Below are 18,040 nucleotides of genomic sequence, written 5' to 3'. Positions count from 1 at the left end.
CATATTACGGCAGCAAACTTCCTTGACTATTACGCCGGAATGGAAGTGTAGTTCCTAATCTTATCAGCCTAGAAACTCGCAGCTTTGCATTTCCACCGGTCTTAGTACACAATATAACTACAGAAGAGTCAAGTTTTAAATACAACAAATATGGAAACTTGTTGGACATTTTTGAACGCGATGCTATTGGTCTAATAGGATTCAATGATCTATGCTAAGCTATGCTAAAAGTGATATCGCCAGAACAGGAGAACGGCTGAATGGATTTCAAAACGGTAAAAATCAAATTATTAACTCGGGGGGGGGGGGGGGGGAGCCTATTTCCAAAAAAAGTGGAGTGTTCCTTTAACTCGCTGTGTTTGAAGGAGGAATGCTGCCTATGACCCCAAGAACATCATCCCCGCCATCAAACACGGAGGTGGAAATTATTATGCTTAATCATTATGCTTTGGGGGTGTTTTTTTTTGCTAACCGGACTGGAAGTTGTCCTGTCCACTGCATCAAAGGGACGATGGAGAGGGCCATGTACAACCAAATCTTGGGTGAGAACCTCCTTCCCTTAGCCAGGGCATTGAAAATGGGCCATGAATGGGCATTTCAGCATGACAATGACCCAAAACACACAGCCAAGGCAACAAAGAAGTGGCTCAAGAAGAAGAACATTAAGGTCCTGGAGTGTCCTAGCCAGTCTCCAGACCTTCATCCCATAGAAATTCTGTGGATGGAGCTGAAGTTTGGCAACTCAAACCATCAGCCTTGAAACCTTAATGACTTGGAGAAGATCTGCAAAGAGGAGATGGACCAAATCCCTTCTGGCATGTGTGCAAACCTGGTGGCCAACTATAAGAAACATCTGACCTCTGTGATTGGCAAAAAGGGTTTTGCCACCAAGTACTAAGTCATGTTTAGCTCTCGGATTTAATCAAGATATCATAATTTGAGTTCAAAAGATGAATGATGGTCTTACGGTTGAGTAATTAATGACAGATTTGTCATTTTTGGGTGAACTATCCCTTTGAGAAATGTGAGAACTACAGGGTGGGCTCTGCTCTACACAAAAAATCAAGACGCAAGAGAAAAGTGTTGATGGGTGTTTAGCAAACATCTGCATTTGTGTGTTCTTGTTGCTGATCAGTTGTCCAAAAAGCACAGATGTACTCCTCAGCAGTTAGTGTGGCCTCCTTATTAGTGGTTTGATCTTATGCCCACATTTGCTCGGTTCCAAAACCTATAGAGCTCCCTATGGGGACATCACAAAGATAGTTTCAAATTAATTAATTACGCTATACTTTTTAATACCAAAAACTATCAATAAAATAACTGGCGGGAATATGGGTGAAAAAGACAGCCTAGAAGATGAGAAAGGAGGATAATGAGGGATCCATGAGGAAGGCTGACTGATTTCAGCAACGTAGAGCTTCTAACAAATGAGTCATTTAAAACTCATTTCACTAGAAAACTCATAAAAAACTAATTTAAAAGTAAACCACAAGCAAGGCGATGTTTTATAACACACTTAGTATACATTTAAAATATACTTCCTCTGAAGAAACACATTTCTTCAAGGACTCAAAAGCTAACAACAAGGCCATGTGATGTGAAATACCTAATGGTAGTCTTGAGCTCATTTTACAGTTGAGTACACCTGATATTGGAGGAACACGGCAACACAGGAAGGGAGCGGAGACAGTGAAGGACTAATCATTAGGGTATCTATTAGCCTTGAACAAGTGCAGTACCCCAATTAACTAGCCAGAGCCCCGGAGCTTGATATAAGGGGTAGACAGGCTAATAGACAGAGAAGAGGAGGAGGAGGAGAGATAGAGCGAGCCAGTCAGCGAGAGAAGCGGCGACATGCTGAGAGGAAGTAAAATGGGAGAAGGAGTAAAGATTAGGCGGGTAATGTCAAAAAGGACAGAGATAGTGGAAAATTAGCCCGGTCTGTATGACTGAATGTGAAAGATGGAAATTGCGAAAAGATACAGAGATGAAAATGAGAAGCGGAGAGTGGAGGAGCCCCAGAGAGGTGTTGGGTTAAAATTCTCCATGACCTTTCAGACAAGCTGTAACAGACAGAATCATTACAGAGCTGACAGTCTCTCATAGGCTTAATGGAAACACCACCAGCAATCTGTGTTAATACTAATCAGAACGGTGCCTTGGGGCCAGGAAGGGTTTCCGTATTGAGTTTGAAACACACTCTAAAGGACGTCTGACTCAACCTCTTGCACAAGCATCAAAGCGGCGTCGTTTCAAAAGGACTCTCGCCAAAGCTATCAATATTAGACCTGTTCTCTCAAGGAACAGAGGTGTTGCGGTGACAGTGTTTGTTACCCAACGGACTGCCCTTAACTCAGTACAAAATGTAAAATCTTAAGCCTGTCAGTGTCATGTAAACATGTAAATGACCTTTGCCATCATCCAATGCTTACTTAAAGGGATAGTTGAGACAAAAATAAAAATTCAGTCATTAATTACTCACTCAGACCTTCATTCATCTTCAAAACACAAATATTTTTGATGAAATCTGAGAACTTTCTGATTCTGCATAGAGAGCAACACAACTGACATGTTCAAGAACCAGAAAGGTAGTAAGAACATTGTTAAAATAGTTCATGTGACATCAGTGGTTCAAGCGTAATTTTATGAAGTTACGAGCGTATAAAGAAAACAAAAATAGCCAGACGCACAAAAAGTATTCTCGTAACTCCATTAAATTATGATTGAATCACGGATGTCGCATGGACAATTTTAACAATGTCTTTACTACCTTTCTAGGCCTTCAACGGGTCAGTTGCATTGCTGTCTATCCAAGTTCAGAAAGCTCTCGGATTTTATCAGAAATATATTTGTGTTTTGAAGATGAACAAAGGTCTTACAGCTTTGGAATGACATGAAGTTGAGTAATTAATGACGGAATTGTCATTTTTGGGTGAACTATCCCTTTAAAGTCAATCTTAAATGCTCTAATAATACTGTTAAATGTATTTTTTAGCAAATCTTAAAATAACTTTCATATTGTACACTACAATGTTGCAATACCTATTCCAATTAACAAATGGATTGATTTTAGTGTTCAGTGTTTAATTTATAATGTATTTAGACAAACTTTTTATAATTTTAATAATCGGTCATTAAAAAGTTGATAGCTATAAAACACACACAAAAAAGAGATTTTAGAATTTAGAATTAAATATCAGTGCATCCTAAGAAATGAAATACCTACAAATATAATAAATCAGCTTTCTGCATGACATAATACAGAACAACCCCATTAAATAGCTGCTAGATTACTATTTACACTCTATATATTTACCTTGTTTAGATGGTTTGATTAAATTAAAGCATGAAATAAATGTCAGAAAAGCTTTGAAAGAAAAACAAGGTCACAAAGTCCTTGCTTTATGGATTTGAAATGCTCCTGCTGCCTAATTTTCATTGTTAGATAATGATGAAATATCAAAGCATCCTTTTTAAACCATTCAACTTAATGAACAGTGACACAAAACCGCAAGCGGAACAAAGAATGAAAAATACAAATGAACACATACTGGAACACACAAAAGGTTTTCAGTATGTGAATAATTTCTCTCTTTATCCCCAGATGTCCCTTTCTCGAATGAGAAGCAATGCATTTTTTAAAGGTGCTGAGGACTGGAAAGAAATGTGCACAGCTCTCTGTAGCTCCCAGCCTCCAGGCCCATCGATGCAGCATTTCATTTGCACTACAGAACAGACCTATGGTACGCCACGCTGTCAGTTAATGTTATCGTCACAGGTGCAGTGTCACGCTCAGCCCCGTGTCAGTTCATTCACAGCACGAACCCTCACCAGAACTGTCTCCTTCAACTCCAAGTCAGCCTATTTCCATCACACTCTTTGAAAACGCTCTCATGTGCCTAAGCTAGATATCTGGACCACCACTTTCCATCATCTCATCTACCCTGTGAGATACTGATTAGATGCTAATTTTTCCCCCTGAGGCCCACTTTTAAAATTAGCCAGGTTTCCTGCACCAAAAAGCCGTCATTTAGTTTTACAGGAGAAATTACTACCCTCTCTCTGACCCTTAGAATTAAACAGGCTGTTTAATTTGCTAATGCACTTTAGGACTTCTATATGTAAATGATCACAGTTATGATTAGGACAGTACTCTGAGGTTAGCCAATGTCATTCATTAGATTGGGCCAAGTGCCAAGTTACTGAATAACTGTTAAGGTAAATGTGGGCTTAATATGTTCATTTGCACATGATTCTGACAGCATAACCATGCTGATTTCTGAGTGACTAAGTGAGTTTTTGCAACTTACTGTCTATGAACAGTCTGCCTAGTATGGAAGCCCCCCAAAAAACAAGTTATTGGAACTTGTTTTCTCACAATTCTGAATTGCCTGAATCCTGAACTGTGAGATATAGTCTCACAATTGCCGGTTATAAAGTCAGAATCGCGAGTTCGTATCTATGTAATGAAGTCAGAATTGTCTGATATAAACTTACAATTGCTAGAAGTCAGAATTGTGTGATATAAACTCACTATTGCAAGTTATAAAGTCAGAACTGTGAGATATAAACTCGCAATTCTGAGAAACAAAATCAGAATTGCATAATATAAACTTGCAACTGCAAGTTATAAAGTTAGAATTCCGAGATATAAACTTGCAATTCTGAGAAATAGTCAGAATTGTGTGATATAAACTCACAATTGCAAGTTATAAAGTCGAAATTCCGAGATATAAACTCGCAGTTGCAAGTTTCTATCATGCAATTCTGACTTTAACTCACAATTGTGAGTTTATATCTCGGAATTTCGACTTTATAACTTGCAGTTGCGAGTTTCTATCATGCAATTCTGACTTTAACTCGCAATTGTAGGTTATAAAGTCAGAATTCTGAGATATAAACTTGCAATTCTGAGAAATGAAGTCAGAATTGCAAGTTATAAAGTCCGAAATTGTGAGATACAAAATTGCAATTGCGAGACAAAAAGTTTATATCTTGCAATTCTGACTTTATTTCTTGCATTTGTGAGTTTATATCCCACAATTCTGACTTTATAACTGGCAATTGTGCATTTATATCTCACAGTTCCGAGAAAAAAAAAAAAAAAAATTGCGAGATGTCAGAATTGTGAAATAAAATTGTGAGATACAAAGTCGCAATTATCTTTTTTATTTTTTATTCAGTGGCGGAAACAGGCATCCATAGCCTGGACTAGGAAGGAAGCTTTATGCCATGAATATCACATTAAAGCAATAGTTTGCCCAAAAATGAAAAATTGTGTCATTACTCATTTACCAAAATGTTGTTCCAAACCCGTAAGACCTTCATTTAGCTCTGGAACACAGATTAAGATATGTTCAATGAAATCCAAGAACTTTCTGACCCTGGATAGAAAGCAACGCAACTATCACGTTTTGTGGCTCAGAAAGGTTGTAAGGACATCGATAAAATAGTCCATGTGACATCAGTGGTTCAACCGTAATGTTATGAAGCTATCACAATACTTTCTGTGCACAAAGAAAACTAAAATATTGACTATTTAACAATTTCTTCTCTTCTGTGTCAGTCTTCGACGAGTGTTCATGAGAGTACCACAAAGGCTGTGTGTGCATGGTCCTGAAGACCGTGATTAGCTTGTTCAGGTGTGTTTGATTAGGGTTGGAGCTAAACTCAGAAGGGACACTGGCCCTCGAGGATCAACGTTCCCCACCCCTGCTTTAAAGTAACAATTCGAACATTAATTATTCAAAAAATGCCATAAAAGCAAAAAGTAGTAGTTCACTTACATACTACAATTCAAAAGTTTAGGATCAGTAAAATAAGAAATAAGATAAAAAAAAGAAATTAATACTTTTATTTATTAAAAATTTATAAAAATCAAACAAAAGTGACAGTAAAGACATGTCTTATGTTACAATTTCCCCAAATAAATTCAGTTCTATTGAACTTTTGATTCATCCACAAATTCTTAATCAATCAATAAAAATGTAAAGCAGCACACCTGCTTTCAAAATTGATAACAATATTAAATGTGACCCTGGTCCATTTCTTTACATTTATACATATAAAGCTGAATTAATGGGCTTTCCATTGATGTATGGTTTGTTAGGATAGGACAATATTTGGCCGAGATACAACTATTTGAAAATCTGCAATCTGAGGGTGCAAAAAATCTAAATATTGAGAAAATCACATTTAAAGTTGTCCAAAGTTAAAGTTCGTAGCAATAAATATTACCCATCAAAAATGATGTTTTGATATATTTACATTAAGAAATTTACAAAATATCTTCATGGAACATAATCATACAGTCGTGGCCAAAAGTTTTGAGAATGACACAAATATTAGTTTTCACAAAGTTTGCTGCTCAACTGCTTTTAGATCTTTGTTTCAGTTGTTTCTGTGATGTACTGAAATATAATTACAAGCACTTCGTACATTTCAAAGGCTTTTATCGACAATTACATGACATTTATGCAAAGAGTCAGTATTTGCAGTGTTGGCCCTTCTTTTTCAGGACCTCTGCAATTCGACTGGGCATGCTCTCAATCAACTTCTGGGCCAAATCCTGACTGATAGCAACCAATTCTTTCATAATCACTTCTTGGAGTTTGTCAGAATTAGTGGGTTTTTGTTTGTCCACCCGCCTCTTGAGGATTGACCACAAGTTCTCGATGGGATTAAGATCTGGGGAGTTTCCAGGCCATGGACCCAAAATGTCAACGTTTTGGTCCCCGAGCCACTTAGTTATCACTTTTGCCTTATGGCACGGTGCTCCATCGTGCTGGAAAATGCATTGTTCTTCACCAAACTGTTGTTGGATTGTTGGAAGAAGTTGCTGTTGGAGGGTGTTTTGGTACCATTCTTTATTCATGGCTGTGTTTTTGGGCAAAATTGTGAGTGAGCCCACTCCCTTGGATGAGAAGCAACCCCACACATGAATGGTCTCAGGATGCTTTACTGTTGGCATGACACAGGACTGATGCTAGCGCTCACCTTTTCTTCTCCGGACAAGCCTTTTTCCAGATGCCCCAAACAATCGGAAAGAGGCTTCATCGGAGAATATGACTTTGCCCCAGTCCTCAGCAGTCCATTTGCCATACTTTTTGCAGAAGATCAATCTGTCCCTGATGTTTTTTTTGGAGAGAAGTGGCTTCTTTGCTGCCCTTCTTGACACCAGGCCATCTTCCAAAAGTCTTGGCCTCATTGTGCGTGTAGATGCGCTCACACCTGCCTGCTGCCATTCCTGAGCAAGCTCTGCACTGGTGGCACTCTGATCCCGCAGCTGAATCCTCTTTAGGAGACGATCCTGGCGCTTGCTGGACTTTCTTGGACGCCCTGAAGCCTTCTTAACAATGCAGTGGAAAGTTTTTTCGGGATTAAGTTATTTTTCATGGCAAAGGAGGACTATGCAATTCATCTGATCACTCTTCATAACATTCTGGAGTATATGCAAATTGCTATTATAAAAACTTAAGCAGCAACTTTTCCAATTTCCAATATTTATGTAATTCTCAAAACTTTTGGCCACGACTGTACTTAATATCCTAATGATTTTTGGCATAAAAGAAAAATAGATAATTTTGCCCCATACAATGTGTTTTTGTCTATTGCTACAAATAAACCAGTGCTACTTAAGTCTGGTTTTGTGGTCCAGGGTCACAACATTTTTTTTATAAGTGCTAAATCAGCATAGAATGAGTTCTCAGAAATACTTTCATTTTAGTACTTGCCAATAGCAATACCTGGATTTTTATTAATTTAGAGTAGTGTGTTAAATAGTTCAGAAACCATAAACTCCACTATTAATAACCTCAATTACAGGTATAATAAATCTATAGAGGATCACTAAGGCATCATAAAACAAAACACATTTACTCTTTTCAACAAACGTATTGGCTAAGAGATACCAAAGATAATCATATGAGTTTGCTTAATTAGTTTAAGCAAATACAGATAACTAAGTCAACAATGAACTAGGAAGACTTTGTTACTTTCACCGCTGTTATCTGCTCAGTTTCACTTGACGTCGATTTCCTGTCACAGCACAAACAGAGCAACAAGAAAAGTTTTTCTCACGACTTTCTAAAAACTGGGGGCTGTGACTTTTTTTTTCTAGTTCTTAGGTTACATTTAATGTTTTATCATTGCTGGGATAAATATACAATTTTGTTTTGATGGAAATAATCGTGCTTCCTTTTATTTAACTGACACATACGCAGGATGGGTGAACATATGGCAGTCGTGTGCACACATCTGAGGCTGATATAAGTGAGCATACTGTGTGCTCTCTCCTATGCGTCCTCATTTTTCAAAGGAAAGTCTGTTGTTTTTTTATAAAACTTTTTTTTTTATTTCCAAACAATTTACAGTATCATAATTAAACCAAACTTGTGCGGAAGGACATACATGGATACTCTAGAAAAGTTCTTCATACACAAGAGTTATTGGTGTCTGTGTATTCCTACCATATGTCACCTATACGTTAACAGCTTAGGTTTAACAAAGAGGTTAACAAGATCCACAGCTGCAGGAACTGACTTCCTGTAGTTAGTGTGAACAAGAGTGATTTTCCTCTGCGGAACAGAGTCAGTTCCAGACCAATGGGTGGCTTTTTATCAACGTGCGTCTGCCTGGTCAGCACATTAATTATCTTTGCCATGTACCAACCACTGGCCGGCTGCTGACTGGGTGTTAAATGACTGCTGTGCCTCCATTTCCTAGAGGTCATTGCCACGTTTGTCTCCCACTGGAGGCTATCAACACACATGTACTGAAATCACCTCAATGATTGCCTGTGTTCAGTGCGGAGTACTCTATCTAGAGCTTTCTTTGATTGACAGAGGCCCTAACGAAAAAGCAAGCAAAAACAAAAGATTTGTGTGTTGTAAATCTCATGCAACACATTGTAACTACATTGCACCATAAGAAATAGCTGTTGAAAACTATCAGGAGGAACAGTGGACAAGGTTTCTGACAATAATTATTGAAGTTTGTCAAAACTGAAGTCAAATCAAAGTCAGGATTACACAAGCAATTTGTATTCGATTGCCATATGTTTCATGTCGGTAAGAAAAAAAAAAAAAAACAAGGGTTGACGTAGCAAATGGCACAGCATGTTCTGGAAGAAAACAAGTCCTCCTGAGCTCATCATCAGGCTATGCTGACAGGACTGAATCGGATCGGTATCTGTTACAAACCACAGCTGACCAACGGGTCATAAGGATCAGCTGACACTGACTGCAGACCTGTTCTGTAGAGCGCAGGATTGATACTTTTATTCAGATGAAGTAATCAGAAGGACGGGTGGCTCTCTGAAAAACATATCTTAGCCCAGCACAGCTGAAGCCCATCACTTTGTGCAGTAAATAGAGATAAACTGGCCAATTCACAATAGAGGCTGATGACACAAACTACACAGGCAAGGAGTGCACAAGCCAGTAAATGTGTAATGAGAAAAAAAAAAAAGACACCAGGCTGCAAATTTCCTACCGACAAAAAGCCCTTTTTTTGAGAACTGATGCACCGGCAGGTTTTGGCAAGGCTGCGGTGATAAATTAGATGTAAATTACTGTGAGGAACTACTTTAGATACCACTCAAAGAAGTTATTTCTTCCTCCAGTGAGTAGGGCTAATTTTATATCGGCAGTAGAATTTGATGACGAAATAAAATTCAAGTAACAGTGAATATCGCAATGATTTTAATGCATTTTTATTCAATCATTAAGCTTCCCAAAGACCATGTAATTTGAGTAGATTCCTAATCTCTCCTCGTTTCCTCTACTTCAAGACACTCATAAATGCTTAAAAACGGTTCTGCAGTGGCATTTTTCATGTATTAATATGCAGTGTCATATTGGTGCACACTATCATTCAAAGGTTTCAGGTGGGGTAAGGCTGCATTTATTTGATCAAAAAACTGCAAGTAACATGAGGAAATTTGGGCTGGAACGATTCCTCGAATTTGAGTATTTGATTGAAAAAAAAAAAAAATGGAGGAATCTGTAAAATACCGGAAGTGGTGCATTCCACATATTAAACTCATTAAAATCATAATAAAGCATATTGCTATTAAGAATTCACAATATCTATGATTCAACTAAATATATGCGACACAGGTATATTATTTGCACTTCAATTATTTACATGGGTGTAGGTTAAGTACGTGCGTGCCTGTCCGAGCAGTTCCGTTCACAGTAAATGCTCCTCCACACAAACTGTTATCATTTACATGTGTGGATCATCTCAAACTTCATCTCTGCATTTTGTTGTCAGTTTGAGTTTATTATAACACTCATTTGAGATTGCAATGTGAGCTATTTCATCAGATTTGTACGGTAAACCGTTTATAAACCTACGCAAACACAGAAGAATTCATCAATATCTTTCTTAATATGCTAACTGTTCATCATGAATTCAAAATAAAACCCTTATTCTGAGTTTACACATTTTGATGTCCACATATTCAAGAAATTACAGTGTCTGTAGCTTTTCTATTATAAAGAAATGGCCAAATATTAAAAATTAAGTGGACATTTGAATTAAATGTTGTTGAGTCAATATTAAACAAGGATTAGATCACGCAGTTAAGTGTAAAAACAATTGTCAGGTCGTTGGTACCCTTTGCAGTCATTTGTTATAATGCGTAATGTACATTAGCTCTATTGTTTATAATACATTATGTATTTTAACAGTTTTGTTAAATAAAACTATATGATTACTTGCTTTCAATACTTTATTTAAATTATTATTATGGCCTCACTGCTATTATACAAGTATTTTAAGCTATTTTAAAGGCTATTGTTCACTTAAAATAATAAATTACAATTATCCGATTACTCGATTAATCGTGAGAATAATCGACACATCACTCGATTACCAAAAGAATTGTTAGTGACAGCCCTAGGTAAAATATTATTTCAATTTCAAACAATAAGCAATTGCTACAGTCACATGATGCTTGAAATTATTCTAATATGCTGATTTGGTGCTCCAAAAAATATTTTAGTACTTTTTTTGCAGAAATATATAAACCACAAAACAAACTTTAAAAATAACTATTAGAAACCTTTAACATTATAAATGTCTTTACTGCTCAAATATATTTATGAAATTACTGAATCTAAATGGCTGACCCCCAATTTTTTTGTCGATATATTATCACTGGTACATGAGTGTTGATCTATGATGATATTCTTTATAATATTGTGGTTAATTTACTAAAACATTGTGAGGTAAAAACAAAAATAAAACATTAAAATGTACTTAAGGGATAAGTTCACTCAAAAATAAAAATTCTGTCTATAATTACTTACGTTCGAAACCAGTAAGACCTCTGTTCATCTTCAGATGACAAATTAAGATATTTTTTATGAAATCGGAGAGTTTCTGACCCGGCATAGACAGCAACACAACTACCACGTTCAAAACCCAGAAAGCTAGTAAGGACATCGGTGGTTTAACCTTAATTTTATGAAGCTACGATAATACATTGTGTGTGTAAAGAAAACAAAAATAACGAATTTATTTAATCATTTCTTCTTTTGTGTCAGTCTTGGATGCACGTTCACAAGAGTACCTTGAACGTTGTAGTTCCACTGCTGTATATTCAGGGTCAGAAAGCAAGTTTTTATCAAAACTATCTTAATTTGTGTTCCGAAGATGAACTAAGGTCTTACGGGCTTGGAATGACATAAGGGTAAGTAATTAATGACAGAATTTTCATTTTCATTTTTGGGTGAAGTATCCCTTTAACAAAAGGCTGTATATATCAAATATCACTAAAAGGCAATTTTATTAATAATCAGGATATGCTTTAGCTATATTACACAGCCCAATACCTTCTTAAAAAATAAAAATAACTTGCTCAATCAACAGTCATTTTCTGAAACTACAAACTCAGGGCATTAAACACAAATCAATATCTGTACCCCGCAGCAAACATCAACAGTAGGAAAAAGACATTTGAATCCAGAACGCAAACCACAACTTGAGAGGGGTGACCTATTCTTCTACCTCCTGCCATAAATACACAAAGGAAAGTTAACAGTGTTTAATGTAGAGCTGCTTCAGAGAAAGTCGACCCTGAAGCAGATTTATGTCACTTTAGTCATTAAGTACACACTCCTAACAACATGGACAATTCTGCAACCCTTAGAAACCCTGTCTTCCTAAATAAAATGAATATAGGCGGAAATGGATGAGGGTATTAGGAGGAGCGCAGAGGTTGCAGTGCTTTGTTGTTTGGCACATATGGGAATCTCTCACAAACAGTAATCCCAACATGAGGTGAATAAACTACAGCAACCCCACCCTGTTCCTCCGGTCTTCCCTTGACAGCTTGTGAATTAATCAGGCAGTAAACAAAGCTGGGGAGGCGAAAGAAAACAACTAGGGGAAAAAAAATTAAAAATGAGATGGCAAGACTTACCCTGAGCCAGCATGCTGAACTCCAAGAAGAGTGCGATGTGGTACAGCTCCATGGCCTCTTCGGCCCGACTCATGCACCCTCTTCCAGCTACTAGTGCCTGAACTTCACCCAGACTGCCTTCGGAAGGACTCCCGCGCAGCACCAGCGAAAGGTCCACCGCATCGGTGTACATGCAGTGCAAGACCACACGAGCGTATTTCTTGGGAATGATGGATTCGTCAAGGATAATACGGGTAGGGGTTTGCAGAGTTCGCTCGGTGATCTCTTCACCCGAGCGGATGCGCCGTTGCAGCAGGTTACGGAAGAAGGGAGAGCGCGCCGAGAGCACGGCCTTGTGGGCCCTTAGCTCCTCATCAGGCGAGTTGTGGTTCACCCCTGCGTTTCCACCTCCCACGCAACTAGGAGCAGGTCCACCTGCTCCGAAAGCCTCCACCAGCTCAGAGTCCGAGGAGAAGCTCAGCAGCGAGTCAAAATACGGCATGTGCTCACAAAGATTTCTCATGTCGGCTTCTAAGGAGTTGGGCGTACCGAACTCCTCGCTTAGTCTGACTAGCACATCCACGTTCTGCAACCTCGCGTCCTCCGAGCCCAGCTCACCCGTATAGAGGTAATGCAGCAATGAGGAGAACATGGGCGCATCCATGCCTGCCGTCCCAACGTCCAACAACACCTCGGCTCCGTAACCCGGTGACGTCGAAAGCAGGGTCTTGAAGAAAGGGCAGCGGGCAGCCAGAATGGCACGGTGTGCTGGGAAGCAGGAATCCTGGAAGATCAGGTCCACATCAGTGCAGTACTTGTGCTGATAAAGGGTGGCTAAATCGCGCTGCAGGGTGCGAGCCTCTGGCCGGGCTAGGCCCGCCTGCAGACTGAGCTCTTTGAGTGCTGCCGTGCCCTCGTACTCCTCCACCAGGGCATTGACGTCGCGCACGTCCCACCCCGAGAGGAGCTCGCGCATCTGCCGGGCATGATCGGCAGAACGACTGGATTTGCGTCGCTTAATGAACCTCCTCTTGAGCGTGGCCAAACCAGAGCTCTTTTTCTTTTTGTCCTGAGGTTTTTCAGGGCCATGTTCTAGGCTGTAGAGCTTGGACTCGCCGCCATAACCCTGTGGTGCATAGGAGGCGCCTAGTGACAGAAAAGAAACATGCTGTGTAAGAGTCTGGAGGCCTTCAAAGTTGTCAGCAGGAAAATATGCATTGTGAGGTCTGCTGATGGTATAATTAAAGTTTATTCCAAATAAGTGCAACACCACAGGGCTTTGCTTTTTGCAAGTGCTTCAGAACAACTCTGAAAGACACTTTACTTTTAATGAGACTGGACTGATGGAGTAAATTTAAAGCAATGAGAGTACAAAAATTACACTACAATTGGGTTGCATTTGAGTTACAGAATTGTGTCTCTATAAAAGCAATCAAAAAATAATAAATTCATTGTATGCAGAATTGTAAAGGATCAGTTCACTTCCAGAATAAAAATTTACTGGTAATTTACTCACACCAATGACATCCAAGATGTTCATGTCTTTCTTTCTTCAGTCGAAAAAGGTTTTTGAGGAAAAATTCCAAGATTTTTCTCCATATAGTGGACTTCCATATAGATCAAAATAGCAGGTTTAATACAACTTCAAAGAGTTTTACACAATCTCAGACGAGGTATAATGGTCCTATCTATCCTTTTCTAAAGAAAAATAAAAGTGTATGTACTTTAAGCACAAATTTTTGTCTTGCACTTGCTCGTAGGGCTGTCTAAATGACTGAAAAACTACATTTGCATTTTGTACTTTATATTATCAATATTTGAATTATATTCTTATTTAAAGGACATCACTTCAGTTAGGATGGAAAAAAGCTTTTGGCTTTTCTCCTGAGGCCACAAGAGGGTGCAGAGCAAAATATTACTTGTGCACGTTTATTCAAAGCAATAAATTAACACTACTATATTTTAAAAAGTACATAATGTTTAAAATAATGTTTATAAACCAAATGGTAAACCCGGCTTGGTTTCAGTTTTTCCGTAAACAAGATCTTCTCTGCACTGATGTTCTCTTTTTTTTTGCCTTTTATTGTGATAGGACAAATCAGATATGACAGGAAGCGAAGTGGGAGAGAGATAAGGGGCGGTATCGGAAAAGGTCCTCAAGTCGGGATTCCAACATGGGATGCCCGGAGGGCAAAGGCGCTGTATGTCGCCGTGCTGCCCACAAGGCTATCGGCGCCGACTGATGTTCTCTTTTTACACAATATTTCGTATGAACAACCAGCAGTGTCACATCAAAACATTAAAATGCACTGACACTTACATCCTCATCGCATCAAAAAATGTGGGAACAATGTGGATTTTTATTTTGAATACGACAAATATTCGATATTCAAATTTTTTTTTTGCTAGCTCGGTGATGCACGTCAGCCACTTAACGCATTACATAATCATGTTGGGAAGGTCATACGTGGTTAGTTATTTGTCTGTGTACTTTGGTTCAAAAAGGTAGGGTAGGGCGAAAAACATCAATTTTTTTTTTCTCCAACTTCAAAATTGTCCGACTTTGTTGTTTTACCTTTTTGTTGTAAAGGGCATTTGACTGTTTTTTGCATGTTCGCTTTTGTATACATTGGGTCGTTATTTCCGCCTTCATCACACGTGACCTTACCAACGTGATTACATAACGCGTGAAGTCAGGCTAGTGCTAGACGAGCATTTGTGGTTAAAAATATATGAATTCATTTTTTTTTTTTTTTTTTGAGAAAATGACAGGGTGTTTCACTAGATTTCTCGGTTGGGATCGTGTAGAGCCCTTTAAATCTGCACTGAAACTGCAGTTTGGACCTTCAACCCATTGGCTCCCATTGAAGTCCAATATATGGAGAAATGAAACATTCCTCAAAAAATATAATTTCTTTATGACTGAAGAAAGACAGACATGAACACCTTGGATGGCACAGAAGTGAGTAAATTATCAGTAAATGTTTATTCTGGAAGTGAACTAATCCTTTAAATGATGTGTGTGAACAAGACTTTAACTTTTATCGAAATTAAAATCTGAATTTCATAAAAACTCCCTTTTAATTATACTGATAATCCCTTGAAGGAGTACAGCATATAAACATTGAAATTCAAAACAGTAAAGTATAAATCCCCAAACCATTTATTGTGCACTAAAACAGAGCTAAACTTGCTGAAATTGCATCTCTTCTCAACAATTAGACATAAAACAAGATGAGACTATGAGTAAAATAAAAAAAGGTTTAAATTAGTAGAGTGCCAATGCTTCAAATAATTTCTGGAAATAAATTCAAGTTTCATTTTTTAAACAGTACATGCAAATTATCCCTTCCTGACACAGCATTGCATACACAATTCCAATTTCAAAAAGGAAAGTATGTATCCCCAAACCACTTAATGTGCACTTTTAACTTTTCCCCCCTCTAAATCTCTAAATTTCCACCTGCCAAAAAAGGAAACTATGAAGTCATCTAATGTCCTCCCCAGCATGGCTAATATCTCCCTGACGACACTTTATGTCTCAATCCAATGTTCCATTTCTCATTGTAGGCCCACTGTCATGCATGGCTTAGCATTTTGAAAGCACCATTACTTTACTGATCTCAAAGACAGCAAAGACATGAAAATATTCACATCAGAATATGCAGTTAAAGCAAGACTCTGTGGGATACTGAAGGGAGAAAAAAATTGCAAAGCAACTGCTGACAGTTGTGATACGATTTCCAAGCCTTTAAATAAATGAATACAGACAAGATGTTACAGTGAAAGAATATGAAGACTGTCCCAGCTGGTGAAGTCAATAATTTAATGAGATTCTCTTTCTCTGTGCTGTTGAACTGCCTTTGAACATGAACATTGTTCTGTTTTTGTTTTTTTGTTTTCTTAAGGAAAAAAAAAAGAGATTTCCTTTTCTTATATTAGAAAAAAAAAACTTAATTTGAGTCTGATATATGCAATCTGAAAATATGTAATAGCGCTCAGGCTGTCAGACCTTTTCTATCATTATCGATCACAACAGTTGCTAAACTAAAAACAACAAATGTCTGTAATAGCATTGAAATGAGAGTTTACCTATGAAGGTCTGCTGGGTCTGTGGGTTACCCCCGAATCGAGGGGAGCACGAGTGAGGGTAGCTGGAGGCATTCACACCCATCCTCTCCCCCCTTCTTCCTCCTCTTAGTCACCCTGCTGGATCATTCCGTCCGAGCATCGACACACTGAGTAGCTCACGGCTCTGCTCAATCAGACCTATATGAATGTGGAGACACTGCAGCGATGTCCGTCATTCCTGGAAAAGAGAGAGGCGGGGGTAGAGAATACATTAAACGTCAACAAGACAGTCAAGGAATCTGGACAAACAAAATATTAATCTAATACGATATCCTAATATTATAATATAATATATTATTGTTAGAACATTTAGATTTACTAATACTACAATTACTGCAATTAAATATTAGCTAAAAAAATTTTACTAGATTTTTTTGGAAAGGAAAAGCAATCCAGTGTGTAACACGGCATTGAATTGTTATTGTTCTAATCTGAAAGGAAGGCAAACGAAGGCAAAGCAAACAGACTACATAAGCAGAGCTTTGATGTTTACTTCTGCTCTTGAAGACCATTACAATACTGCTGGAGGATTCTGACTTATTCTAACCCTCCCACTGATGTCATGCTAATGCAATCTGACACAGAGGCACAACTGGCTTGTTTACTCAAGCTAAACAATGTCTACAGTACTTCACATCTCGTTTTAGTTCTCTGTAATCTCCTAACTTTGGCCTGTGACCTTTCTTTGGCCTTCAGCACTCAAGGCTGCAAATTCACGCCATCGGCATAACGTAGAATTTCTAGAAAACCCGAAAACCATTTTGCTTTGAACTGACCTGGCAACTAAACGATGTTAGTTTTTTGCCAAATATGTATTTTCTTGGGGAGATGGAAGACTGAGTTTTGCTGTATCCAGATGAAGAACTATTGCTCCATCCAGATATTTATGTTTCACATTACATTCCAACCTTACGCTGCTGGGAACTCCTCATACGGGGAGCCCGTAACAGTTTGGGGAGGCGCTTTACATTCCCCACTTGTGGGATGAAAAGAAGAATTTTTCAGGTTGAGCCAAAGCCTGAGGACACCGGACAAAGCCATCTTTAGCTTTACATACAGTGCTAAACCTCGATTAGACGTCCACTGCATGTGCGCTAAAGCACAGATCCCTCGTCTGCTCGCTCAACACTGGCCGGAGTTGTTTGTGAAATCCCTAGAGGTCTAGGCGATCAAGACTGTTTTCCTCTGACAGGGTGTGAACGAAGCTGTCTACAGTGGAAATGCGGTGCAATGTGCATTCAGCTGATGAAAATCACAGTTTCTATGAATGTTCAGCTGCACAGCAGCTCTAGCAACTTGCTAAAATACAGCAACTGTAAAGTAAATACAGGGTTCAACGCTAAGGATTTTTTCTACTGGCCCGGTTGGGCCAGTGGTTCAGATTCTTACTTGCCCTGCCAAAATTTTAAATGGCCCCACCAAAAAAAAAAAAAAAAGTTAATAGTTATTTCTTAGCCACATATTTTAAATAATGTGTCAAGAGCCAAAAATAACTATACA

At 38.4% G+C, this 18,040-nt stretch overlaps 1 protein-coding gene across 1 annotated transcript in view; it reads right to left on the bottom strand.

The window, feature by feature from the left end:
- btbd7 (BTB (POZ) domain containing 7) overlaps window positions 1-16,633 on the bottom strand; it is a 42,474-nt gene extending 25,841 nt beyond the window's left edge. Inside the window, exons 1-2 of the mRNA XM_073816478.1 lie at window positions 16,502-16,633; window positions 12,431-13,555 (exon numbers count right to left, since the gene is read on the bottom strand). Coding sequence (XP_073672579.1) covers window positions 12,431-13,555; window positions 16,502-16,583 — 1,207 coding nt within the window. The 5' untranslated portion in view covers window positions 16,584-16,633. The remainder of the gene's footprint in view (window positions 1-12,430; window positions 13,556-16,501) is intronic.
- Between the last annotated feature and the right edge of the window lie 1,407 nt (window positions 16,634-18,040).

This window comes from Garra rufa, chromosome 13 (genome assembly GCF_049309525.1).
Source record: "Garra rufa chromosome 13, GarRuf1.0, whole genome shotgun sequence".
NCBI lineage: Eukaryota > Metazoa > Chordata > Actinopteri > Cypriniformes > Cyprinidae > Garra > Garra rufa.
Note: the sequence above shows the minus strand (reverse complement) of the source record. Positions and strands in the feature narration are given on the sequence as shown.